The sequence below is a fragment of the Neolamprologus brichardi genome, chromosome 18 (genome assembly GCF_056152115.1).
Source record: "Neolamprologus brichardi isolate AB-2024 chromosome 18, ASM5615211v1, whole genome shotgun sequence".
NCBI classification, from domain to species: domain Eukaryota; kingdom Metazoa; phylum Chordata; class Actinopteri; order Cichliformes; family Cichlidae; genus Neolamprologus; species Neolamprologus brichardi.
This window is the reverse complement of record NC_142121.1, coordinates 24619557-24646374: the sequence shown is the minus strand read 5'-3', so window position 1 is coordinate 24646374 and position 26818 is coordinate 24619557. Positions and strand designations below refer to the sequence as shown.

Below are 26818 nucleotides of genomic sequence, written 5' to 3'. Positions count from 1 at the left end.
CAGTCAAATGCCACAAGAGGGGCCCAGAAATCATGATGTTGCTGAATAACACACAGGGAAACTGTCTGAGGGTTGAAATTTAGCATTTTAAACATCTTAATTTATTTATTTATTTTAATCACAAGGCAGCAGTGGCAAGTTAAAAGGCCACATCATCCCAAAGAACAAAACAGAGCCTGACTGACTGAGCCTGGTACAAATATATAACTGCCTGTGTGGCAAGTAAACAGCAAAGAAAAGGAACAAGTTGGAAGCAGAAAGAAGGGGGAGGGGAGCAGTGTAACAGCTTTTCCTCCTGCAGTCTTTGAAGAGCAGCATGGTGCTGGATTCGCATGGGGAGAATTTATGATGAATATGTACATAGCTTTGACCTGAATGCATAAACTGATCCCAAATGCACCTTCAGTTTCATTCAAGCTCTCTAAATTTCTTATTCTATTTTTAAGGAAAATGGTCATATTGCAAAATACAGGCAAAGAGGAAGACCGTGACATCATATAAATGTGTTGTTCCAAATCAAGAAGGATGCTCATGCACAGCTGAAACGTGCAGAGTAGGTATGAGGATAAGCACGGCATATGCGTACATGGCAGGAATGTAGACAGCAGCGTAATTGCACTGCTTCATGGATAATGGTGACCCTGTTAGCCCGAAAGCTTATTGGCTGTCTATTTCTCTGATTCTGGCGGAACAACCAATAAGAGCCGCCGCCACCGTTTCAGATGTGGGGATGAAGGAGGAGAAGGAAGGGGGGAGAGAGAAGGACGGTGAAATAGAGGTGAAGGTTAGGGGAAAAAACCACGGGTATGTGTGGTGTGGGGAGGGGAGAGAAATGGAGAGTGACAAGGTTGGAGATGAGGGATAAAAGAAAGCAGGAAATGTGGAGGAGAGAGCCGAATCCTCTGTACTGAGGAAACAAAGGCGACAATCCCTAAGCAGTGATAAAGACGCTCGGCTTGCGGTTGTACAACAGCAACAGAGCATATGTGTATCTGTGTGTGTGTCTGTGTGTTGAACAGCTCTGTGTATGTGTAAAATGATGCTGCTTCACAGAACATTAGGTGATCATCACACTTTCCGGATCCTCTTCTCACCAGAGATCCCAGAGAAGGATATTTAGTCCAAACCCAGACACACATGTCCGTATACACACATATGTCTTTGAAGGCTTTGCAAACGCTTCAGAGACAGAAACAGATTATTGTGAGGAAGAAGAGAAGGAAGACGAGAAAGACCACAAGGGAGGAAGTTTCTGGAAAGGTCATAACCACTGTTGAACAAATAAGAGCTGCGGGAGAAGTGAGGAAAAGGTGAAATGATGAAAACACACACACACATGTGCACGCGCGCGATAAGAAACGGAGGATAAAGGAAGACGAGCCGGACAGAGAGGGGGGAGCGAGCTCTGGCCACTAAATAGGATGTCAGGTTTGCAGACAGGTCAGGGTTGGTTTGCTGATTGACACCCGACTGTCTGCACTCACAGCACTGTGACAGTTTCTATTTGCCAGTCCGTGTCTGCTCACACACACCTCAACAGCAAAAACCTATATTTTCATGTAATCGGAATCAAAATCATTTGGCCAGCTTCTCCTAATGACATTGTTTGTTTTGCATACCATGATTTTAACATTAATATTTAAATTGGTAACATGTGAAGTTTGTATGCCGGGGATGCTTCCACTGATATTAAACCACAAGATGACTTTGTAAGTCTGTATTTGCATTAGGGTTAAGATCTCCCATCTTAGGACTTAAATATTTTTACAACCTGGTTGTAAAAAAATCCTGCCTTTTGTCTCTATATCTAACTTCTTTTCTTCCTTTTAAATAATCTGGCTAATTTGTCTCTCATAACTGAGAGATATGTACGCAAAATCCCCACATTGCAGGAAAATTCATTAAAACACGGGTGATAACCGATCGTGACATTTATCCTCTGGTACATCCTTTTCTCTGAAAGACTTGGCCACCGCAGGAGGAATGTCAGTACCCCGTACTAAAAACTGATAAGAGAAACCCTTAACAGCTGATTAGTCAGATGATTTCTCTCCCAAAAAGCAGCTATCAAGTCAATGATGACAGACCCGCCTCCCTGAGAGAACAGTAGAGCTGTCAGGGTCCTTGAGCTCCTAAAAGAAGCTGTGGGACTCTGGCACCGAAGACACACAGAGATGATTGGAGTTCTCCCTAGGGAGCATCCAGTTAAAATTCAAGGACTCTCTCTTCATCCCTCATTTTTGTTCCCTCTAATGCTCATCTCGCTCGCTCTCTCCCTCTTAGCGAGGTCATGGCTGAAAAGTTTCAATGATGCCCCAGGAGGCAGAGAATAATCATCCAAGTGTGCATCTGCGTCTATGTGTGTGTACTCAGCTGCATGATCGACCTTATGTGCGCACAACGCCACGGGTCTGCATTTATGGCAGTGCTGGCGTCATGTATGGATGTGTAGGAGGCAGACTGCTTGATGGCCTCTGTCACACCGTCACAGGGTTATCAGATCCATTGCCGGCAGCGGTCAGTGTAGCATTTAGACCTCGAAAAGGCCATCTGAATCAAAGTGAGGAGCATTTCATCCTCTCTCCTGTTATTTCCTTTTCATGAAGTACCATGAAAGTCAAACCGAGAGCTTGCGGGACTCATTTTAGGCCATTCGATAACTGTCATCTTAAACAGCAAACATTAAATTGGTGTCAAGCAGTGAGACGGCATGCGCTCTGTAATGAGATCAATGGATGCCTCTGAAAGGGAGGAAGCTGTTGACATAAGCTGTCAGCTACATGTTTTGCCATCAAAGCTGTTCAACAGAAATCTGCAAAAAAAAAAGAAGAAGAAGCAAACAGCATTCATAATAATGTTTTCACACTGACTTAAGGATTCATACAGGGTGATGTTCAAACCTATCAATACACAAACATCATGTAAAAACAGACAAAAAAAAACATCCAAACAACACAGCTGACTATATCCAGTGACAATCCTATCCTCTCTGCTTACCATGCAGTCCTTCCCAAGGACGCAGAAGACATAGAAGAATTGTGTCTATCTTCATGTAGAGCGAGTGAACTGGTGGGAGGAATAAGAGAGAGCAAGTGGGGAAGGAGAAGAAAGAGTGAGCGCTGCAGGAAAGGCGCTGACAGCTCGCCGTTCGAAAATAGCCTGAATAGCACTGCTTCAAAATAATTCCCTTTTTCTCCCTGATCCTAATTTCAACCACAGTGGCTGAATTATTCATTCTAGACCAATGACATGCAGCGAAGGGGACAAAGAGTCATTGCTCTATTTTGATTCACATAATAAATTCATGACTAGATGTTTAAAAGAAAAAAAAGAAAAAGGCGAGGGTGGAAGGAGGAGTGGAGACAGTAGGGGGGGGGGGGGGGGGGGCTCGGGATATGCGGTGAGCGCAAAAAAGTGTGAAACAAAGATGAAATGGGAAGGGGCAGAGACAGGGGGAGAACAAGGCTCTCAAATGGGGAAAGGGTGCACAGGTTTGGGAGATAAATATTTCAAAAGGAGCTTTTGTGTAAAAACCCACATGAAAACATGAAGCCATTGCACACGCCACATCAACCAAGAATCAGCTGAGAGGGAGGCTGACACCCGGCAAGGAAAACTGAAAGGAGAGAGAATCAAATGCTAACTGAACACCACATTATGGGGATTAAAAAGCCCAGTTATGGTACATTCAAAGGGTGTTGTAGGTAAACTTAGCCATCACACCAAACTATTCACTGCACAGATTCTTGTCCTCTCAAATTAGAGACTCACCACAGCCGAAGGAGTGACCGAGAATCGTGAGTGAGTGGGTGAAGGAGAAACTCAGACAGGCTACTGCTTGGTCATGACTGAACAAGAGACCCACACCTTGGTCACATGACTGATCGGCGATATTTAGCTGACTACCTAAGGCCACATGTAAGTCCACACAGGAAGAACCAGGCTCTGTTTGACATTCCAGGCTCTGGTTGCCTAGGTAACCCTAGTTACTAGCAGGTTGCATGTAAATCAACAGTATCCTGTGCTCTCATTGGTAGTCGCTGCAATCGCTTGCCTGGAAAAAAGTTGATCTGGGGTCCTGTGCACTTTGCGTCACCAGCAGCTATTTCGTTCGCACTTGCTTGCTTGAACTCGCCAAACGTCATTCACACTCTGTGGTCTCTGGTCAACATGCTGCTGCTAATTACTTCCGTTGTGGAGAAGTTTAATATTGTTTATAATAACTACTTGTAGTTGGTGAATGGTTCCAAAGAACTATATTAAATGAGTGTGATTACATGAACAACATCCCCAAGTGAACTCATGTTTGTGATGGTCCTGCTGTTTTTCCCTGTAGTTTCTCTGTGTTATCTGGCAGGTTCCTGGTAGGTGGGGTTAATTAGTAGAACTGAGAGCGGCCGGCCAGCCTCCCTGGAGCATTTAAGAGCTGGGTGTCTCAGCTTTCATCTTTCTCTTCATTCACCCAGCACTACTGTACTTGTTTGTTTGGCTTTAGCCTGCTTACCCTACACAACAACACGCGCTTCATGTTTGATCACTCATCCAGCTGCTGACACACTTTTAACACTGACTAACACATTAAATATTGTTAAGGTTTTTTTTGTTTGCTTTTTTTTTTGCTTTGTTTGGTTAATAAACTGTTAAAATTTGGTTCAAGTTGTGTGTCTCCCATTATTATTAGTCATGGCTGAGTCAGATCATAATGCTTATCAATATTAAAGGACTGGATGTTAGCTGAATAAGACAGCCTGTTCTTTCTGTGGATAACACAGTGTAAGAGTGTTGCATTACAGGTTGTTTATAGCCACAATGTGTTACAAAGATTAAAGGTTGGATTTTTTTTGTTTTTTTTTACCATGAAGAAAAACTGTTGATATTTTTGTCAGAGTGTCCCAGAAAGAAACAAAAGCCTAGGATGCTGTTTTGATTCTGCAAGAAACTGGAGAAAAGCAGGAAAAACATTCAGCCTCTTAGCCCAGACTAACAAAAGAATCATTTTTTAATTTTCATGAATTCAAGCTTTTTTTTTTTCATCTTTTTTGTATCAGTGAGTACAAAGTTTTGAATTTAATATGAATGATATTAATTTCAGAAACATGTATTTTGTCCTGAGAAAAGCAAGGAGGCATCACCATGGCAACAAAACCTTAAAAGATGTGGTAACTGTTGCATTTTACCGCAAACCAATATCTTTTTCTAAACCAAGCAGTTTTTAATGGCTAAAAATAACCAAGAGAGTCATTTACTTCAAAATGAGTTGAAAATCTGTGAGGTGACTCGAACTTGGCTCTCTGGTGTGAAATGATCCACTCCACCACCGACCCCTCCAACATCCAGATGTGAAATCTTTTGCCTTTTAAAAGTGGATGTGGACATGATTCTGTCTGTCTGGTATATGATTGATTGTGTTGAATGCTTTCTTGAGATCCAGAAATACTCCAGCTGCATACTGTTTCTGATCTATAGCATTCGTAATCTCCTCAATTGATTCGATTAATGCCAGAGATGTTGATCTTTTTGATCTGAATCCATATTGACTGTCAGAGAGTAATTTATATTTATCTAAGAATTTGTCTAATCGTTTTTTAAACAGGTTTTCTAGGATTTTGGAGAATTGTGGTAGTAAAGAAATTCAATTCAATTCAATTCAATTTTATTTATATAGCGCCAAATCACAACAAATGTCGCCTCAAGGCGCTTCATAGATACAGAGAAAAGCCCAACAATCATATGACCCCCTATGAGCAAGCACTTTGGCGACAGTGGGAAGGAAAAACTCCCTTTTAACAGGAAGAAACCTCCGGCAGAACCAGGCTCAGGGAGGGGCGGCCATCTGCTGCGACCGGTTGGGGTGAGAGAAGGATAAAAGACATGCTGTGGAAGAGAGACAGAGATTAATAACAGATACGATTCAATACAGAGAGGTCTGTTAACACATAGTGAGTGAGAAAGGTGACTGGAAAGGAAAAACTCAATGCATCATGGGAATCCCCCGGCAGCCTACATCTATTGCAGCATAACTAAGGGAGGATTCAGGGTCACCTGGTCCAGCCCTAACTATATGCTTTAGCAAAAAGGAAAGTTTTAAGCCTAATCTTAAAAGTAGAGATAGTGTCTGTCTCCCGAATCCAAACTGGAAGCTGGTTCCACAGAAGAGGGGCCTGAAAACTGAAGGCTCTCCCTCCCATTCTACTTTTAAATACTCTAGGAACAACAAGTAGGCCTGCAGAGCGGGAGCGAAGTGCTCTAATAGGGTGATATGGTACTACAAGGTCATTAAGATAAGATGGGGCCTGATTATTTAAGACCTTGTATGTGAGGAGCAGGATTTTGAATTCAATTCTGGATTTAACAGGAAGCCAATGAAGGGAAGCCAAAACAGGAGAAATATGCTCTCTCTTTCTAGTCCCTGTCAGTACTCTTGCTGCAGCATTTTGGATTAACTGAAGGCTTTTCAGTGAGTTTTTTGGACATCCTGATAATAATGAATTGCAGTAGTCCAGCCTGGAAGTAATAAATGCATGAACTAGTTTTTCAGCGTCACTCTGAGACAGGATATTTCTAATTTTAGAGATGTTGCGCAAATGGAAGAACGCAGTCTTACATATTTGTTTAATATGTGCGTTGAAGGACATATCCTGGTCAAAAATGACTCCAAGGTTCCTCACAGTGTTACTGGAGGCCAAGGTAATGCCATCCAGAGTAAGAATCTGGTTAGATACCATATTTCTAAGCTTTTCAGCGCCGAGTACAATGACCTCAGTTTTATCTGAGTTAAGAAGCAGAAAGTTAGTGGCCATCCAAATCTTTATGTCTTTAAGACATTCCTGCAGTTTAACTAATTGGTGTGTGTTATCTGGCTTCATGGACAGATAGAGCTGGGTGTCATCTGCATAGCAGTGAAAATGTATGCTATGTCTTCTAATGATGCTGCCTAGGGGAAGCATGTATAATGTAAACAGAATTGGTCCTAGCACTGAACCCTGTGGAACTCCATAATTAACCTCAGTGTGTGAAGAGGACTCTCCATTTACATGCACAAATTGGAGTCTATTAGATAGATATGATACAAACCACTGCAGTGCAATACCTGTAATACCTACAGGCCTGTAATTTGTGAAGTGGCGTCTATCCCCAGTTTTATACAGCGGCACAACTTTAGCTATTTTCATTTTGTTTGGCACTTTTCCCGTCTGAAATGATAAGTTGCAAATATATGTTAGAGGTCCTACAATTCCTTCAATGACCTTCTTGACGATTTTCATGTCAATATCATTACAATCAGTTGATGTTTTATATTTACACATGTGTACAATGTCAATTATTTCTTTTTCCTTCACTGATGTGAGGAACATTGAGTTAGGGTTCCTATCAATCAGGTTTTCACTACAGTCTACTGATGGCAGTGACTCAGGAATTTGTTCTGCCAGTTTTGGTCCAATATTTACAAAATAATGATTAAAGCTGTTGACCTTATCAGCAGTGTTTTCCATAATATTGCCATTGTCGATAAAGTATTGAGGATAACTTTGCTGTCCAGAATTATTTTTAATGATACCATTTAAAACATCCCATATTCCCTTCATATTATGTTTATTGTTGTTCAATATTTTACTATAATACTCCTTTCTACATACAGGTATAATATTGGTCAACTTATTTTTGTATTTTTTATATTTATTTTCAGCATCTTTTGTTCGTTGTTTTAGGAATTCCCTATAGAGTGTATTTTTCTTTTTACATGCATTTTGTAAACCCTTAGTGATCCATGGTCTATCTGAATATTTGTGCTTTCTGTTGTCTTTTATTGTTGGACAGTTTTTATCATACAATTCCATGAATATTCTTAAAAATATGCCATATGCAATATCAATATCAGTTTCTTTGTACACATTGTCCCAGTCCTGATTTAATAGATCATTCTTAAGTGCATTCATAGTTTCTTCTGTTCTTACACGTCTGTATCTCAGTTGTTCTTCATGCTGATTTTTCTTATAATTAGTGTCATAAACTGCAAAAACTGGTAGGTGATCACTGATGTCATTAATTAATATTCCGCTCACAATGTTGTTTTCCATATTGTTAGTGAAAATATTGTCAAGTAAGGTGGCACAATGTGGTGTAATTCTACTAGGCCTGGTTATTTTAGGATGTAAACTCAAACTGTACATAGTGTTTAGGAATTCGTCGGTCATTTTATGCTTTTTCGGATTCAACAGGTCAATATTAAAATCACCACAGATAAACATAACTTTTTGATTTGTTTTAGAGAACATTTCCTCTATGAAGTCATTAAATACTTGAATACTAGAGCCAGGTGTTCTATATATACAGCTAATTATTACATTTTTCTCTTTTTCCTTATAAATTTCAATTGTTATACATTCTAATAAATTATCAATTACAGTTGTCATGCTTTCTACCACCTTGTAATTTAGGTTTTTATCCACATACACAGCTACTCCCCCTCCACTCTTGTTCCTTCTATTTACAAAATTCACTTCATATCCCTCCAGTCCAAAGTCCAGTCCTTTCTCCGCATTGATCCATGTTTCAGAAATGGCAATAATTCCAAATGGATTTGTCAACTCATTTAGATATTCCTTTATATTGTTGAAGTTGGAATACAGACTTCTGCTATTAAAATGGATTATTGATCATTTATTTTCCGTGTTGATGGTGTGCTTAAACTGTTCATCAGTGAAGTAGCAGCAGTTACTGCTGATGTTGTAGAAGAAGTTATTTTCCGGGTCTATATCCTTTTCTAAGTCTAGAACATTATGGTCTGTGTATCGAAATGTTTTCAGTTCCAGATTATCATAAAGAGAATTCCAATGAGTTATATTGATATTGTTGTCGGATGCAGATGAAGTTCTTTTGGACTGTGCCATGTGTTGTGTTGTGTGTCACGTCACATGTGTATTCATACCTCCAGAGTAAGTTGAACCTCAGTATTTGTCCAGCTCCTCCATATTTCTGATGACCAACACTTTGGCTTGTTCCGGTGTTCCATTGAGTTTAATGAATACTTTGCAGTTGGTGGTCCATGTATTTTGAATTTTTCCCTGTTTCTTCAAGTAACGTGCTTTCCTGGCAATGTCCGCATTTCTTTTTATCAGATGTTCATTCATGAAGACATCGGATCCTTTCAGTTTCTTTCCTTGTTTTAACAGTGCTGTTTTGTGTTTTCTGTTTCCAAATCTCACAATGATGGCTGGTTTGTCACTGTCATTTTTTCGGGGTAGAGGGTGGCAAGCCTCAATGTTGTTATAATCCACTTCCACACCTTTGGACCGTAGAAAGGTAACCACTTGATGCTCCGTGGAGTTGACATCTTCCTCTCCTGGCCCTCCTACATTGTCGGCGGCGACCGCCTGGGCGTATGACCGGGGTTTGATGCGAAGCCCCGTGATGATGACATCGTTTATCCGGGTGTACTGCTCCAAATCCGCCACTCTGTTCTCCAGGTACGCCAGCCGCCGATCCTTCTCGGCGTTCTGGATGCGGAGAGCCTTAACTTCCTCGACCAGGTCCAGGATGGCTTTCTGCTGCAGTTTGACAGTAGAAATCTCCTCTGTCATAAACTCCAGCGACTTCTTAATATTGTCACCTTCCTCGGCTGACAGAACTTTTTTCGGGCCCATGCTTGTAGCGTTGCCGTGACGACTGGCTAGCTAGTTGATGCTAACGTCCTTCCTCTCTCTCACCGCTACGGTTCAAACTTCTGAGTTTTCGAGAGGTCGCAAATGACGAGCCACCACTTCTGGACGGTTTCCCACACACGCTCTCAAAGTTTAGTATCCGTGGAGAGCTGCCGTTTTCAGGAGATATGTTAAGTTTGTCAACGTTTCTGCTCAGAGAACCTGTTGCTGACAGCTCGGCGTGTCACTTCCAGTCCACAGTCTTTCACATCACTGTGGAAGAATTATTTGTTTTAAATCAGCAACACTGGAGAGTTTTTGGGCATGAATAGCCTGTTTAAGTTTAGGCCAAAACATCTCAATCGGATTTAAGTCCAGACCTTTACTAGGCCACTCCAAAACTTTCATTTTTTTTTCAGCCATTCAGAAGTTAACTTGGTGGTGTTTTTATTGTCTTGCTGCATAAACCAAGTGTGCTTAAGTTTCAGGACACAAACCTGGACATGCTCCAGGATTTTCAGGTAGAGAGCAGAATTCATGTTTTCATCAGTTACAGCAAGTCGCTCTAAAGCAGCAAAGCAGCCCCAGAGCATCACATTACCACCACCATCTTTGACTGTTGGTGTGATGTTCTTTTTTATGAAATGCTGTGTTTTACACCAGATGTAATCAGACTCAAACTTTAAAAAAATGTTCAGTTTTTGTTTCGTCAGTCCACAGAAAATTTTCACAAAGTCTTGGGGATCATCAAGATATTTTTTGGCAAATGTGATATAAGCCTTTGTGGTCTTTTTGCTCAGCAGTGGGTATCTCCAAAAACTCTTCCGTGGATGCCATTTTTGCCCAGTCTCTTTCTTATTGTTGAATCATGAACTTTGACCTTAACTGAGGCAAATGAGGCCTGCAGTTCTTTGGATGTTGTTCTGAGTTCTTTTGTGACCTCCTGGATGAGTTGACAGTGCGCTCTTGGAGTCATTTTTGTAGGCTGTCACTCCCAGAAAGTTCACCACTGTTCCAAGTTTCTTCCTTTTGTGTATAAAGGCTCTGACTGTGGTTCTCTGGAATCCCTGAAGGCTTTTTCAAGACCAATGGATATTGCTTTTTTACATAATGAGAGGTAGGTTTTGTTAGATATTTCCCCCAAAATAAATTAAGTTATCATTTTAAAACAGTGTTTGTATTCACTCTTTGACTAATATTAAATTTGTTTGATCATGTGAAACATTTAAGTGTCAGAAATATGGGGTGGGGCGGTGGGGGGTGGGAAGGGGATAGATATCTCACAGCACTGTAAGTGTAGGTCAGTGTTAAAGTTATGTCCTGGCGTCTTTAGTCATGATGAAGTCTTGATGAGGACAAATAGTAACGATAAGAGAAAATTGAGTACATGAGAAAGAGGATTTTGGATGATTTTGCTACCCTGAACTGAAAACACTGCATAGGATTCTTTAACTTTTTTTTCTGAAAAGAGAACCTAGAAAAACTTTTGTCAATTTAGTAATTTACAAAAAAAAGATGATCTACAGAAGAAGAGGCAAAATTGCCACAGGCTTGTGTCCTTTTTAAACAAACCTCAATTTAACAAGCGGTTGTTACAAAGTGAGTCAGGGGACACGTGGCGCTACAGAATCTGTCACGCAAGAGCTGATGAGGAGCTGCTCTTTATATATGGGAATGTAAATGTGCACATTAATAATTCAGGCTGTCTTTGTTTTACCTTTTCAGGGAGACAGAACGATCTCTGTGGTTGCAGCCTCTATTGTCTGTACTTTGTTTTCAAATAATAAAACAAAAATGCCCCAACTGCCTTGCTAAAAGGCAACACGCAATGGAGCGAATGATTTGAGGCAGTTTTGCTGTATAAACGAGAGGGGATGCCAACCAAAGAGGGCTATCACTTTGAAGAGGCAGCTAACCTTCAGGTCTACACGAACTTTAACAGATATTGAATACATTTGCACAGTGACTCAACTGTTGGCCCTTTTATTATACGTGACATGCATAAAAGACAACAACGACACGCATGTGCTGGCATGCCCAAGTGACTTTCACATGCCTCCAGTTCTGCAGGAGGGGTGACGACGAACATGCGAGCCTGGACGAGATGTGTGGGTCTCTGTGTATATATGTGTGTACGCCAATGGTGAACTGTCCTGAGGCATTTTGCAAGCCTGTTTGTGTAGCAGTGAGGCAGAAGTAATGTCTGAATCTGTGTTCCCTCAGAGCGAAATGTATGTGCGTATGTGTGTGTGCAGAATAGGGGGTCACCGCTGAAGGACAGCAGAGAAAATCCGTCCATCTACACTGAACAAGACTAATTACTCCCAAAGGAGTGAGAAAAAAAATTGAAGCCAGATACAGTTTACAGAAAACTGGATTTTTCTTCACTCTGTGCCTGAGGAAACACTCATGATACCACAGCTATGAAGTACTTTTTTCATAAAGCGATTAAAAAAAAAAAAAAGATTTGTTGTGAAAACATTTCATCTGATTCTGGTGTTTCTCATCAGTACCCAAGCATGGCCCAAGCTAGAAAAGTTGTACAACACTGCGCAAAAGTCTTGAGCCACCTCTCATTTCTTTATACATAGACTTTATTATACAGACTAACTCAAGTGATGAGCTAGTTTTGTTTTTACACAAAATTCAGGTAACTACCATTTCAACATTTTATCTTTAGCAGTTTGTTACTAGCAGCTTGTCACAAAACACATCATTTGTTCCCATGTATTGAGCTGAATCTATTAAAAAAAGCCCAAGATAATGTAGCTTGATCAGACAACAAACTGATTCCCAAAGAGCTGTTGTACAAAACCTTGGCATATCTTGGTGTGCATTGTGTCCTTAAGTTGACAAGTTGAAGACAAAAGAATAAATGGATAGACAGCAAGGTTATTATCGTTAACGAAAACTAACGAAATAACGAAAACTAGAAGTGAAAAAACATTTTCGTTAACAGAAATAAAAATAAAAACAAAAAAAGGAAAACTAACTAAAACTATAATGAGTGTTCACAAAACTAACCAAAATTAACTGAATTTATAGCAAAAATGTGTTTAGTTTTCATTGATGTGTGCGTGTTATACAATAGTCAAGGGTGAAAATGAAGTTTAGTTTCCAGATTTTTTTTCTTGCTGTCTAATTATGCCAGCAGGTGGCAAGTACGTTAGTCGAGTCGTCTGTGTTGCTGCTCCGTCCACGCGCAGAATCATGTCAGGAAAAGTCGGGAGCCAGAGTCCAATTTGGGATTACTTTGAATATGACTGTGTTTTGGATAAAGCAAGTGTCTTGTAGTGGAAAGAGACAAATTATGAGGGACATTTCTAAAGGGAAAAAAATCCCACAAACCTTAAAGTGCACTTGAAAAGCTCACACAAGAAGGCTAACCTAGCTTACCTTGAGAAGGTAAGGGAGCACACTCAACCCTCATCCCCAGAAAACAGAAGCTAACCCCAGGCAAGGCAGCGTGATGCATCCCGAGACAACAGGACGGGGATATCTACATAACTGTGTGAGTCAATTGCCTTCAAAAAGTTTATCAATTCACTTGAACCAAAATTACGAACACCCGGTGCTGCAAGAGTTAATAGTCTCATTGGGGCCAAGATATACATTTTATAGTTGCCTGGTATCAATGGTTGTTCATCTGCCTTTATTTATTTATTTATTTAAAGAACCCATAGGTGAGTTGTCTGTCTCTGCGTGTTAGCCCTGCGACAGACAGGCGACCTGTCCAGGGTGCAGGGTATGGTAGCTGGAATAGCAACATACCCAGGGATAAGCAGAAGAGAATGACTGATATGATGAAACTGGGATTTTGTTACACTCAATTATTGCGAACACAAATAAAACTATAACTGAAACTAATCAAAACTAAACTGAAACTAAGGATTTTCAAAAAAATAAAAACTAAACTAGCAAACAATTGGTAAAAACTAATTAAAACTGATATAAAATTGAAAATCTGAAGTCAAAACTAAATAAAAATAAAAACTAATGAAAATTGCAAAACTATTAAAACCCTGATAGATAGACTAAAAAAAAACTATCTACACCAGATGAACAGCATCTGAAAGTCATGTTCTTCAGAAATTGGCACAAGACCTGAGAGAGACATCGTATCCTTTAGCTGATTCATCTACTGTTCACTGAAATCTCATCAGAAGAAGAACCACGGTGAAATATTAGAAGCTGCTCAAGAAACTGAAAATAAGTGGCAACTCCAGGTCTTATTGAGTAATGAACCCGAACTGGAAATTTATGGTTCAAATCGTTGTCATAGTTTTGTAGTTTATAAATCATGATTATATAAAGTTCTTACCCTTTACAACAAGCCCACTCTGCCCCAGTTTGTACATGAAGATGAAGAAGGAGGACCCAAGTGCAGACATGAGCAGGCAGGCAGAAACAGTTTTAGTGGGTTATTAAAGTGCAAATTGAAGCTTACAGGTGGAAAACTGGGACAACAAGGAAGCAGACAACAAGAGCGAAACAACAAGAGGAACCAGCCTTCCATGATGTGACAGAAAAACAAAGGCTAGATGGCAGGTATAAAGCCACACAACACCTGGTGGGTGGATGTGGTGTGATCGACTGCAGGGGTGAAAAGAAAAACAAGGCTTGAGCTTGCTTGAGCTATAATGTATAGTGTCGTACTTTGTCTGTTTCATCTGTACAATGTTTAGATTTCATAAGACCCATCATTTCAATCATCAAGTGAAAGCTAGTTCTCCCAGTGAAAGAAAAAATATTGTGTTCTAGTAATTGCAAGTTTCAGTTTGTCAGTTTTAGTTCTGCTTATTGATTGCTTAGTAAGTTAGCTTGACTTTAATCTAAAACACAGTCACACAAATGTAAATTGCCCTTAAAGGCATTTCAACTTCTCCAAAACATTTTATTTTCCTCTCCAGCCATTTCTCTCTCTGCCTTTTGTGGAGGAAATCACATTTTAATGTCTGTGGGGAGCAGTGAGCAGTGTTCACAAAATGATACTTGAATCATTAAAATCCAATTTGCAGGACTGGGGCACAGCACTCCATCACAGCTATCAGCCGAGCCGTCCTCTCAACGCCGCACCGTTTGTGTTGTGCCTGTACAAACTGAGGGATCAGAGAGGGAATCGATAGCAATACGGCATTCCTTAACAGAGTTCTTATGGATCAGAGAGCCGTTCATCTACTGAGAATCACAGATGAAAGAGAGAAAGAGAGTGACAGAGAGAGAAAGAGAAAAATGAAGCGTACGAGTGAGACTCACTGACCTTATGTGTGTAAAGAGCGTGCACTGCAGACACACACACCCACACACACACACACACACACCCACACACACACACACGCACACACGCAAGTCCGTTCAGCTATCTTAGTGAGGACCTTCATTGACATAATGGTTTCCCTAGCCCCTTACCCTAACCATTAAAAATGAATGCCTAACCCTTACCCTAAACCCAACCATAACCTAATTGTAACCCTGACACTAAAACCACATTTTGAGCCTCAAAAAGGCCTTCAAACTTTTTGAGGCCAGTGAGTGTGTCCTCACAAGTGACTGTTGGTTCTCACAAGTATAGTAGAATGCAGATTTCGGTCCTCACAAAGATAGCTAGACAGGAACACACACACATACACACAGAAACATTTGAAGAGTGTTCATGGCTCGAAATCATGCTGTTAGAATTAATGAATAACGTCCCCCCTGCCCAAAAGGTTGGGCCTACAGATGGCATTACATGGCAATGCACACACACACACACACTGTGGCAGTGGAAGCCAATCACTTGCATCAGCAGTTTTGAGAATATTGTACATCAGTACGTTTAAATGTCAAACTAGGTCACTTCAGGGCGTCACATGAATTCAAAAATGAATTATCACACAACTGCGTAATAACACTTTCACCTCCTTTATCTCGCACACATAGATGGAGTACAGAAAAGCAGAGAAGCAGAGAGTAGAACGTGGAGCCACAATATCCTGTGTGTTAGCCTTAGTTCAGCTGCATTATTAAAAGATAAGGTTATACAATTTAACCTGCATTAACATTCAATTAACAAAAGGCAGGGATGGGTACGCTCTCACAAACACACACATATGCACGCATGAACGTTATCTCCTTGACCTGCATTAGCATCTGCGGTGAGCAAAGCCGCACACTTCATGACCTGCATCAACTTTTAATGAAGTCTGAGAAACACGATTCCTTTATTCATGCAGGTGAAGTAATGGGAGGACTGCTACAAGCACACACACACACACACACTGAGTTGTTGGAACCAGTTCCTTTTACAGCAACAGGTGGTGAGGCTTAAAACAAGCTCAGCTTTTGTGTCAGCCTTTCTGATTCAGCTGAACGCCCGTGAGTAAGAAATTGAAGGTAGTTGCAGTCTCATTTAAAAGGTAACCACACAGATGTTGTATCACAAATTACTCCTAACTTAAAGGCCACACAGAGCTTTCAGAGCTTTTTACTGACATACTAATTTATTTGAGAACCAATGATGTATTGGCTTCTCTACATTGCTCAAAAAAGTATATATATGTTTTTTTCTTTTAAGTTTGTCTTAGTTATGTTCAAATGTTTTTATATAGCGCCAATTAACAACAACAGTCGCCTCAAGGTACTCTGTGTTGTAAGGTAAAGGCACTACAATAATGCAGAAAAAATCGATAAGATGACCTGCTATGAGCAAGAACTTGGCGACAGTGGGGAGGAAAAACTCCCTTTTAACAGGAAGAAACCTCTGCCAGATCAGGATCAGAGAGGGGTAGCCATCCGTCTTTCTCCTGAATCCAAGCCATTTTTGTTTGGTTGCTTTTCTCCAAACCACTCAGTAATGATTACCAGTGTAAAATTCATGTGAAACATAAGCCACAGTGCTGATTTCTCATGAGAGATGAATGTTTTTCACTTCATCAAATAAACACTTTAATTTTAGATTTGGTACATTTGGTACACAAATCTGTGTAAACAGATATCTGCAGGCAGGGGAGGGGAAAAGATTTCTCTTTTGGATACCAGAAGCTATCTGGTTTTCTCTTGAGGTCTGAGTAGTATTGATGAGTTAATGTGGGATGCTGTCTCATTATTTACAAAGGTGCAGGTCTTACCACTTGTTTTCTTTTAATGTGGCAACTCCTTTCATGAATGTTCTTAAACTGCTAGTTCTGTGCTGCTACTAACCCTGTCTGCACAGCTCTAATTGGCCAATTGGACAGTGGAAACAGCCGTTGATTGAGCACAACAGCGGGCTGATTTGAATAGCAAGGACATTGTTGCTTAGTGATGAGTACCCAGACGTCTGGTTTTTGAGCGATGATAAAACTCTGGAGAAAATTTAGAATCAAAAGTCATGCAGTGGTGTAAACAGGTGGTGTGGAGATTGCAGTGAACTACTGGTTTGATGACATAAGTCTGGATGTGCTGGTGCAAAACAACCTCTTCTCATTTTTATGTTCATTTTTATGTATTTCAAATGCCGGTTGAATACAAATGAAATGACATTTGCAGATATTATAGAGAATCACAGTAAGCGTCAACACAACGCTGCCTGTTCAAGGTCATTAACTGCTAGCTTTAATGTGACAACTCTAAGAGCCAAGCTGTGTATTTTTCATAGTCAACACAAAGTCTCTGTATTTCCATGACTTCCTTTTTCTCTGTTTTGAATGAGAACTGTGATAGTAATAGCTGTTGGCAGAGTGTGACATTAAATGCAGTTATGCGATGCTGCCACAAAGGGCTGTTTGTCTTCAACAGTTATTTCTCTGCTCTGTGTGGATGAGCAAGAAACCTTATTAGGAGTGCTCAGAGTGAGGTGTCAAGGAAGACAAAAGCGCCACACACATGCAACAATGAAAGGTTTCTTTTAAAAGACAAGACCAGCACTTAATGTCGGCAAAATGAGACTCTTTCGTGGCTCTATCAAGCTGGTGTTAAACTCTTTAACATGAAAATGGGATGGACACACCTTTAAGGACTTTGTATCTCTCAGCAGGGGAGAGTTTTGTAATTAGAAAGGAGAGATTTAGTTACTTAATCATGGCTAAATTGAATTTGAGCGTTTAATTGTAAAGACATTGAGAATAACTCAAGGGATGGTTGTGTCAGACTGAATAATGAAGCAAAGCCAAATGCTAATTCATTATGAGAGCTAGGCAAGAGATAGCAGGTGACCTTAAAACTTTTCCTATCAGACCCAAGCAGCAGGGAGACAAAAGAGACAGAAACCGTGTGCATAGTGAATGAACAGCAGAACCTGGAGCGCTCAGGGGTCACGTCTGAGAAAACGCAGCCGAGAAAGTAAATTAAAGAAGGAGAAATGGAAAGTGAAAGGGCAGCGTGAAGAAAACAGGGCAAAAGTGTGAGGAAGAATAATTCATCACGAAGGAAAAAGTGAAGGAAAGTGAAACAGCAAGTGAAAGAAGGAGGAGGCTGAGGCCGCGGAAGTGTTGTACTTCTCACCTGCATGTTATTTGGCCTGCAGCAGCCGCCTGCTTGTTCATTATTGACTGGAATCATGCCCTTTACTTTACGCTGTACATGAGAGGCTACACCAGCGGCCAGCACCTTAAAGGCCTAATAACCTCACCGAACACACGCTGAATGATACTAGAAGTAAGACCATTAACTTCAGTTTCTGAGCGACCTCTAATGCAACATGAGCCTCCGTACTGCAATTCAAGACTTTAATAAGGACTGGTGTTTTATTGTGTGTGTGTTTGTGTGTGTAGCTGAGCATGGATGTGCGTGTGTGTGGGCAGACGTGGGCGGTGTGGATGTGACTCTCTGCCCTTGTCCGATCGAGCAATCTAATAAAAACAATCCGCCACGCTGGACCTCATTCTTAAGACCTCAAGGTTGACCATTGTCCTCTCTCTCTCTCTCTCTCACACACACACACACACACACACACACACAAACAAACATGTATACACACAAAAGCGCGTGCAGACACTTGTGCACACACTGACATCAAAAGCTCTTTCAGCACGCCCACATACCCCCGGTCATCGTCTCAATCAAATCCTTTCATTGCACAAGAATCTTTCCTCTTTTCACGCGTCTCCTCCAGTGGACACATAATGCTCAAATTTTGCTCCCTGAAGCTTGATCCTTTCATATATATCTTATTCCTCCATGATTGGTATTGGTGAGAATACAACAGTGCTCACAAAATTGAGGGCTGATCTGCAAGAAGCTGAAAAGAATTATGAAACGAAGAAAACGTGATGATTTTTAACAACCTGCACATCAAGATGTAAAAACAACTTTGGGGTACGAGCGCCTTATATAGTTAACACAATAAGTGCACTACCCTACAGATGATAACATATTCTTTTGGTAAATATTTGGTACTAAGGGGTAGAGTTGTCAATAATACATAAATAAATAAAAATCGATACTCAGATATTAATCAATGCTAAAATTAATACCGGAGTCAGATACTCATTTACAACAAACAGTGTAAACAACTTCACACAAACAAGTAGACACAAAGCTCTTCCCCTCAATAACAGGTGAAATACTGGACATTCATAACACTGAGACACTTTCAGAGGTCTGTAAAGGTCCCGTTTCAACAGCATGGAAGTGCACATGTCAATATTAGCCATCTAACTATTAGCAATTAACCAATAGCCACACTAGCCACCTGTTATCCTTAACGTAGTAGCTAGTTGACTGTAGTTAAATAAAAGATAAATAATTACTGTAGGCTGAACAGATCGCGGGTGGAGCCGTGACAGCAGATTACGGACATGTGGAGAATGGGCACAGTCAGATGTTTCTCACTGTGCAGACCAGCAAGAAAACCATAGATGAATGTGTGGAGAACTAATCCAAGCAAATAAAGAGAGAAATCTGGAGCACAGCAGCCGAATCAGACAACTACAGTCTTGAAGAGCTGAGGAGAAAAGCTGGTGGAGGTGGAGCAGTGAGAATAGTGGGTGAGATACACACTGCAGGGAAGATGTGAACAAGATGATAAACTTTTCTACTTTTGCAATAATTTTTAAAAATGTGTTTCGGATTTTTTTAAAGCCAGTTGTGAGGTCAGTTTTAAAATACAGGCAGCGTCTGGTTCAATTTTTCAAAATAAGACTTGCTTGCAATTACTTCTGTTCTTGCAGGATGGCGTCAAAATTTTCAAAAATTGTATCAAGCATTGAGTATTTTCCTGGATATTGGTATTGAGTTTGAAAGTCTAGTACCTTGACCACCCTGGAGGGAAAACAACTGTACAGATTCTTCAGTGTCAGAGAAACACAGTCATTCACTTACAGTCACACTTTCTAGCCATCTGACAAATTCATCTTTTTAGCTCCAGTTTTGGTCTCTACCATCTCCAGGAAATCTTTAGCTCAGTGCTAAAGGTCACGTTAGAGCTTTTTCATTGAAAGGAAAGTGCGCTGCTGATGTAAATGAGCTGAATGAGAAATTGGGGCCGGGTAGAGGAACCTGGTACTTTTTAGGGTATAAATCAAATTGCATCAGTACTACGACTAAAAATTCATACAAAATCAGCCAGTGTCAAATTGCGATAACAGAGGGAGTCAAAGAAGAAGAAAGCAAGTGAGACGATGTGTTGAAGAACAAAAAAACATATGAGGCCGTGGCGAGTTGAAAATAGACTCAGATGTGGTTACACTTTTACTCTGCAATGTTTGTAACGCAAAATGCAATCTGCTATTCAACGGACTGCATCTAAGCACACACACTCCCACAAATGCATCCGGGGTAGCTTGTGGTTTTAATAAGATAGTTGAACATGGCACAAGGACACTTGAAGATGCAGATACAGTGATGGAACCACTGACATTCCAACTGGCTGGCAGACAACATACTTCCCAAACTACTTCCTGAGGCACCCACAAAATATGAGATAGTACGTAACCTAACATGTAACCATAACCAATAATCATCTGCTCCTATAGTAGTTTGCAAAGCGTGTGACAGTAACGTTAACACACAGACACTGTCGACCAAGGCAGCTGGTGTAGAGTGTAAAATGTTATAGATGACCAAATCTTTCAATAGTGGAATGTTGACTTATTTTGTAGGAGAACATTTCAAAATTGTAATAAAGGAGGAGCAGACAACAGTTAACCGAATCGACAAAAGGTACTTTTGGATGGCGGTACTTAAGTCCAGGTTCTGGTACTGGTTTAAATGTCAAAGGTACCCAGCCCACACATAATAATGCTGAGTTGTAAGGCTTAAAATAGGCATTCATGTTCAATAAACATTGTGATCTCAGTTCTATCAGGTCTACGTTAGGTTTAGTTAAAAGGTCTCACATGTGTGGAGGAGTAACTTCTATTTTCTGAGAGGACAGGGTGTTTCAAAAAGAAGCAACCAATTTAAAAAGGCAATATATTTAAAAGTAGTGGGCATAGAAGCTTGTGGTAAATTTTTAAATACAATATTAGTTTTTACATGTAAACCTTACAATGTTCTCAAGTGCTCAGTGTTTCCCCTTCCAGAGAGACATACGTCCACACAACAGTCAAACTCGCAAAAGCACGTCACTCGGAAAAGTATGGTAATTGGCGTAGATGTGGGCGAATAAGTCTTTTTCTTTAATCTGGATTTATCACGGACATTTCAGATATGCTCGCTTCTACCCCTAAATAAAGGTGTTTGGAAAGTCAGTTGTCTTCTTTACAAGCTCCGTGCCCACCTACTATAACATGGAATAATGGGGAAAAAAGTTAAAATAAAATACAACATGTACAAAAACCGATTTTCTTTTGTAAAGATTTTGTTTCCAGCAATGATCTCATCCTCTTCATTCTTTTTCATCACCTTCTTCCCCACGGGTGGCTGAAAACTATCACGTTGCCAGCATGTCCACTCACTGGAAAAACACATCTGCAATAAGCACCTGTCAACACAGAGGCCAAACAGTTCCACCCACATTCTCCCACTTTCCTGTCACACTCCCAGCCCTTTCTGTCCTAAATATCCCTCTGACAAGCCTTTCACTACATCACTTTAATCTCCTCCTGTTTAATTTTATGTCGTGCTTGCCTTCTTCATCGTGACATTCATGACATTCTCTTTCTCTTATCTAACTTCTCATTGATTCAACAGTGTCTCATTTCCAGTCTTGGTCTTTTCACACACTACGCAGACTTGGCAGCAGAGAGGACAGCGATATTATGCTTCAGGTAGTTGGCAAGCATCTGCACTTAAAGGGTCATACTGATGGTGGGAAGGTGGGAATAAGTGCATGTCTTTGTATATGTGTGTGAAGGCTGGCTCATTACCAGTGGCGATTATAGAAAGAGGGTAAAGCAACAGGAATAGAGAAAGCTGAAGAGTCCGTGAGTGCAGAAAAAACTCTCAGACACAAACAGCAAGTTTGCCTGTATGCTGGGAGCTATCTGCCTGCCAGCAGTGTCTGAGTGAGTTCTTTTTCCTGTTTAGTTTTCAGGAAGACAAGACAGAGCAGCGATAAAGTTAGAAACCCAAACAAGTTAATGAGGAGCAGGAAGTAATGAGCTGATTCCATGATTAGAGGCATAATTCATCTGTACACTGAACACCCCCCTCCTCCCAGATTGAGCTTCATATTTATGTATCTGTTCCAGATCTATCTGAGTGGTATTAACATGAAGTGGCTTGTGTGCTCATGCTTCACTGCTGCTCCTTTGCTCATGGTTCAGGCAACCATTAAAAAATGGCCATGAAATGACCACCTATCCTTCACTTTCATTGTTGAGGAGACAGACAGAAAAACCAGCCAGCCATGATGTCCAGAGGGGAAGATTCAGGTAAAGGTAATTGCTTAGCAAGAGAATGAAACAGGAGATAGGATCAGGAGGAAAGGGAGAGAGGTGACAGTCTATAATTGGAAATGGAGAAAGGAGGAAGATGGTGGAAAAGGAATGAGACTGAGAACAAGGCGGGGGGTGTTAGATTCAGAGAAAAAGGGGGGGCTGATAGCTAAAGCACCTAAGGCATACTTGCCATATGCCCCCTGCCACAACATGACATAACACACGACCACGCATGACACGTTACCACACATGGCATCCTGCATTGTAGCATGGATAAAGTAGAGCTATTCATGTCTCAGACCAGAGTGAGCAAACAAGTCCTCACTTCAGCTGTTTTTCAGCCAGGTTATCATTTCAGATAAAAAAAAAAAACCAGACTGCAGACTGTGAGCAGAGCGCATAACTCATGTAGGTAATGTAATGAGCGATGTTATAACTAGAAGAGTCGGGCGATGTGAAACATGACAGCATTCCATCAGTGAAGGTTTATTAACATTCATCGCTTGGTCAGGTTACGAAGCCTTTTTAAATGCCTCTAGCTGAGTGCACAATTCAGACAGGCGATAGTAAGAAAGCATGATCACACACACACACACACACACACACACACACAACCTCTCTTGTTCACTCTCTTTTCTTTCCTGCAAGTATCTAAGGGCAAGTAGGGAGCCTTGTCAGCATGGGTAGTCATCAACCCTTAAGCTCAGCAAACGTGTACTGTTGCATTTCAAGTGTGTCTGCGCTCTATTTGAAAAAATCACAGTGGCCGTTGAGGATAAGATGTACATGCCCGTGTGTGTGCGTGTGTTCTGCACAAGTTAACATACCCAGGGCTGAAGCGTGGTCCCTGATCCCTCCTCATCTGTCCAGCTGTGTGCGTATGTGAATCTGTTTTCCTGTCCTCGTTGCCCACAAGTTTCTGACGCCGCTCCGCACGTGCGAGCCCTCCGAGCCCTCCGAGCCTCAGGTCTCCCTCAGTCTGTCTCACTCTCAGACCTTGGCATCAGCAGCTGTACCAAACGTACCACTCATCCCCCTCTTCTCTCTCTCCTTCTCCCTCCCTCCCTCCCGCAGGCACGCTCGTGTGTACGCGCCTCCTTTCACTCCTTGTTGATTAACGTCCCAAAATAAGAAGGGGGGCTCACACTGAGACTTTCCTCTCTTTCAGCCGGTCCTCATCAGCTGGTCAGGGTAGCCTTCATCTCCCTCCGGTATGGCTGTGGGATTATGAGGAAAAGAGAGGGAGGAATGGGGAAAGGAGCGTGCTGTTGCTGTTGCCTCTGCCTCCTTCAGTATGAGCGCCTCTCTCTCGTTTAGCATGCTTTTCATCTCTCTCTCTCTCTCACCTCTCTCTCGCTGCTCTCTCGCTCTTTATCTCTCCCCAACCCCCTCCCTCCCTCACTTTTCTCAGTCACTCTCTATCTGCTACTGCTCAGGCTGTTAGGATTCACAATTCAGTGTGCTGCCGAGCGTATGGCTGAGGGAGCCTCTAAACAACAGGGCTGGATAAAGAATAAAAAGAATGACAGCAAAGATTAGAAGACAGAAAAACAGCAGATGTATTTGTAAGAATAGATAAGAGGATTAGTAGTGCTCCTACTACTACTGCTAGTACTGCAGTCATTTAGAAAACAGTAATATTAAAGGTAATTCTAAGACTTTTCTAATAATCCAGCAAACATGGGTTGTACATGTAAGTCACAATTAACCGAGCTCAATTTGCCAGTATTTTAATTTACTCCTTTACACGATTCGTAGTCGTTTCCTACATCATCTAGGTTGCTCTCTTTTTATCACTGATTGCACTGAATGATAACAGCCTTGCGAGGGTGCCAGCAGGTAGAGGAAAGTGCCGACTGACAATGTGCATGGGCTTGATAACAAATGATAAGGGCCATTCACTGCTGTGGCCACATCTGAATCAGATGGTGAGGCATATGTCATTTTGGGCTAGAGTTGCATTTGTGAAAAGTCCAACTCCAAAGTCTTTGAGACCTAGCCTCAAGTACCCTCGGTGCAGAGGTCCAATCTCCTCTTCTTATTAGCACTGACCTAGGGACAACTGCAATTCATCATGCTAAACAGTGGGAATGTGAAAGGTGACCTTTAAATCTTAAAACAAAGGCATGAAGGTGTTGCATCCTGCTGCAGCAGCTCTATACCAAATAGCACCGAGCTGCTCCTGATTAAAGACAAATGGTGAGTATAATATACAAAAAGAGGATTTATGATGAAATGTCATTCTTCCAGTGAGTTTGTTCTGTTTAATCACCTCCCCCATTTTGCCTGGAGCATGCAGAGAGAGGGAGCGAATGAGAGAGGAGGAAAATAGACATTTTTATTGTTTGGTCCTGTTGCCTTGTCAGGGTAGATCAGATCACAGGGAACTGAGGTTGAAACACACACACACACACACACACACACACACACACACACACACACACACACACACACACACAGAGAAACGCACTCTTCAAGCCTGACTGCCCCTGAGGTCAGTTAACAGCTCATCACAGGAAAGGAGAAGTCTGGACTGCGACCCCGAGGCCAAGGGTTGGGCAAGTCATGATGCCTGGTGGAGGCCGAGTCCAGCAAACACCTACCTCTCCCACCTCTCAGCCAATCTGACGTGGCTGCCCGCACACATACATTAAAACATCAGATCATGTGTTCTTTCTTTGCTGAACACCAAAAACATTATAGATAATATTATAGATAACTAAAAAAAAAATTTCTTCTTTAACCAGAATGCCTTCTGGGTGAGGTGTTTTAGATATGTCTTACTGGGAGGACTCCCCGGGGTGGACCCAGGACACATTGGAGAGATTATGCCTGCTGGCTGGCTTGAGATCACCTCAGTGTCCCCCGGATGAGCTGGAGGAAGTAGCTGGGGACAGGGAGGTTTGGGCATTTCTGTCAGGACTGCATAGATGGAAGGATTATTTTCTTCCTTCGTTAGCAACACTTTCCTCAAGGAGCTATATACTGTAATGTAAAGACTCTCCAGTAATTCTAATACTTGCTGTAGTGTCAATTTGCTCTCTGCTACATGATTACTGTAGCTAAAATCATTTATTATGATGATACTATTATGATATCTATGCAAGTGTACTGCATTTACTTGACAAGAAATGAGTCTTTTCTCTGAATTAACAAGATGTCTTAAAATTGTGAAAGAGTCTTCACTGACTTGAAAGCTTGAATTATTTAATGTTTCTCATTATTATAGGTCTCTGCGGTGACCAATAGTTTGCGTGTATGAGGCCAGCTTGTCTGCAAACACTCATAAACTACTTGGCAAGTGGTAGAGAAACTGTGAGTTCAAAGTAATCCAGAAAGACAGAGTGTCTGCCTTAAAAGTAAAAGTCTGCTTTTTCATATGTGTTGATAGCAGAAGTAAGGCACAATTTTTACTTCAAAGGCGAACTTCCTCCATTTCCGTCTTTTTTTTTTTTTTTTGCACACTGCTTTCAAGTTTCGCTAGCATGATCTGACATCGTTGTGTTGGTGCTGTTCCCAGATCATCATACTAAATGTTGTTCCAGGATCAACATTACAAGTGACCAATCAGAATGTTGTAATGTCATACTTTTGCGACTTCGGGAAAAACTGCCGTAAAACAAAAAACTGTACTTAAGCTGTGAGAAACCGCCTCTGTCCGCCGATCAACGGACCCTAACCCCGACCCTAACCCCAACCGTAACCCTTTAATAAACGGTAAGCAGAACTGATATTGCCCTTGCAACATTGGAATTTCATAAATGCACGAATGGCTTGGCGCGCAAAAGAACTAACGTCACAACAATGTGACTGGTCCCTTGCAATGTTGAACCTGGAGCAACATTTTCATGATGATCTGGGAACAACACCGACGAACGATATCAGATCATCCGTTTCGCTACAGCTCAGAGAGTACATAATCAGTGTTTGCAGACAAGTTGGCGTGTTTCAAGCAAAATATGTGCAACTGTAACCATCTGCTAGTGACCAAGCAATCACAAGCTTTTTGGTGTAGACTTTTCACCCAAGTCATAGTCACTGCTCATCAAAAAGTCTGGGAATACGACGTTTTTTTGGATTGCCAAATGATCATCAACAGATCTCTAAACCTGTATGCATGAGGCCCAAGAAGACACAACATGTATGTAACAAAATTAAAATTTGAGAATAAAACCTAGCTATATTTCCTCTGCTATAGTGACTGTCGGCATAAAACTGCTCCCATCTGATGACAGTGAGACTAATTAAATTAACTAAATAAATATGCAGCACACGTCGAGCCGAGGTTGGTCGTCTGCCTGTCACAGACAGCCATGAGTTGTTTTCTTTTTTTAAGGTTTAAGTTTCTCAGCTATGTAACTGTTTTGTTAAATAAAGAGGTTATTTCATTTTTAT

General features: G+C 41.2%; 2 protein-coding genes across 4 annotated transcripts in view; both read right to left on the bottom strand.

Moving 5' to 3' along the window:
- Window positions 1-26818, bottom strand: part of lingo3b (leucine rich repeat and Ig domain containing 3b) — a 67209-nt gene that overhangs the window by 25338 nt on the left and 15053 nt on the right. Inside the window, exon 2 of one of the 3 annotated variants that reach the window (XM_087831641.1) lies at window positions 23251-23640. The exons of 1 other annotated variant lie outside the window; for it this stretch is intronic. The gene's annotated coding sequence lies outside the window, so the exon portion shown is untranslated. Of the gene's footprint in view, window positions 1-23250; window positions 23704-26818 lie in introns of those variants that run through there. One more of the 3 variants, XM_006786642.3, reaches the window with a different exon arrangement.
- Window positions 8864-9684, bottom strand: LOC148097750 (uncharacterized). Its single transcript, XM_087831812.1, has one exon. The coding sequence runs from the start codon at window positions 9642-9644 to the stop codon at window positions 8949-8951; it is 696 nt and encodes a 231-aa protein (XP_087687938.1). The 5' UTR covers window positions 9645-9684; the 3' UTR covers window positions 8864-8948.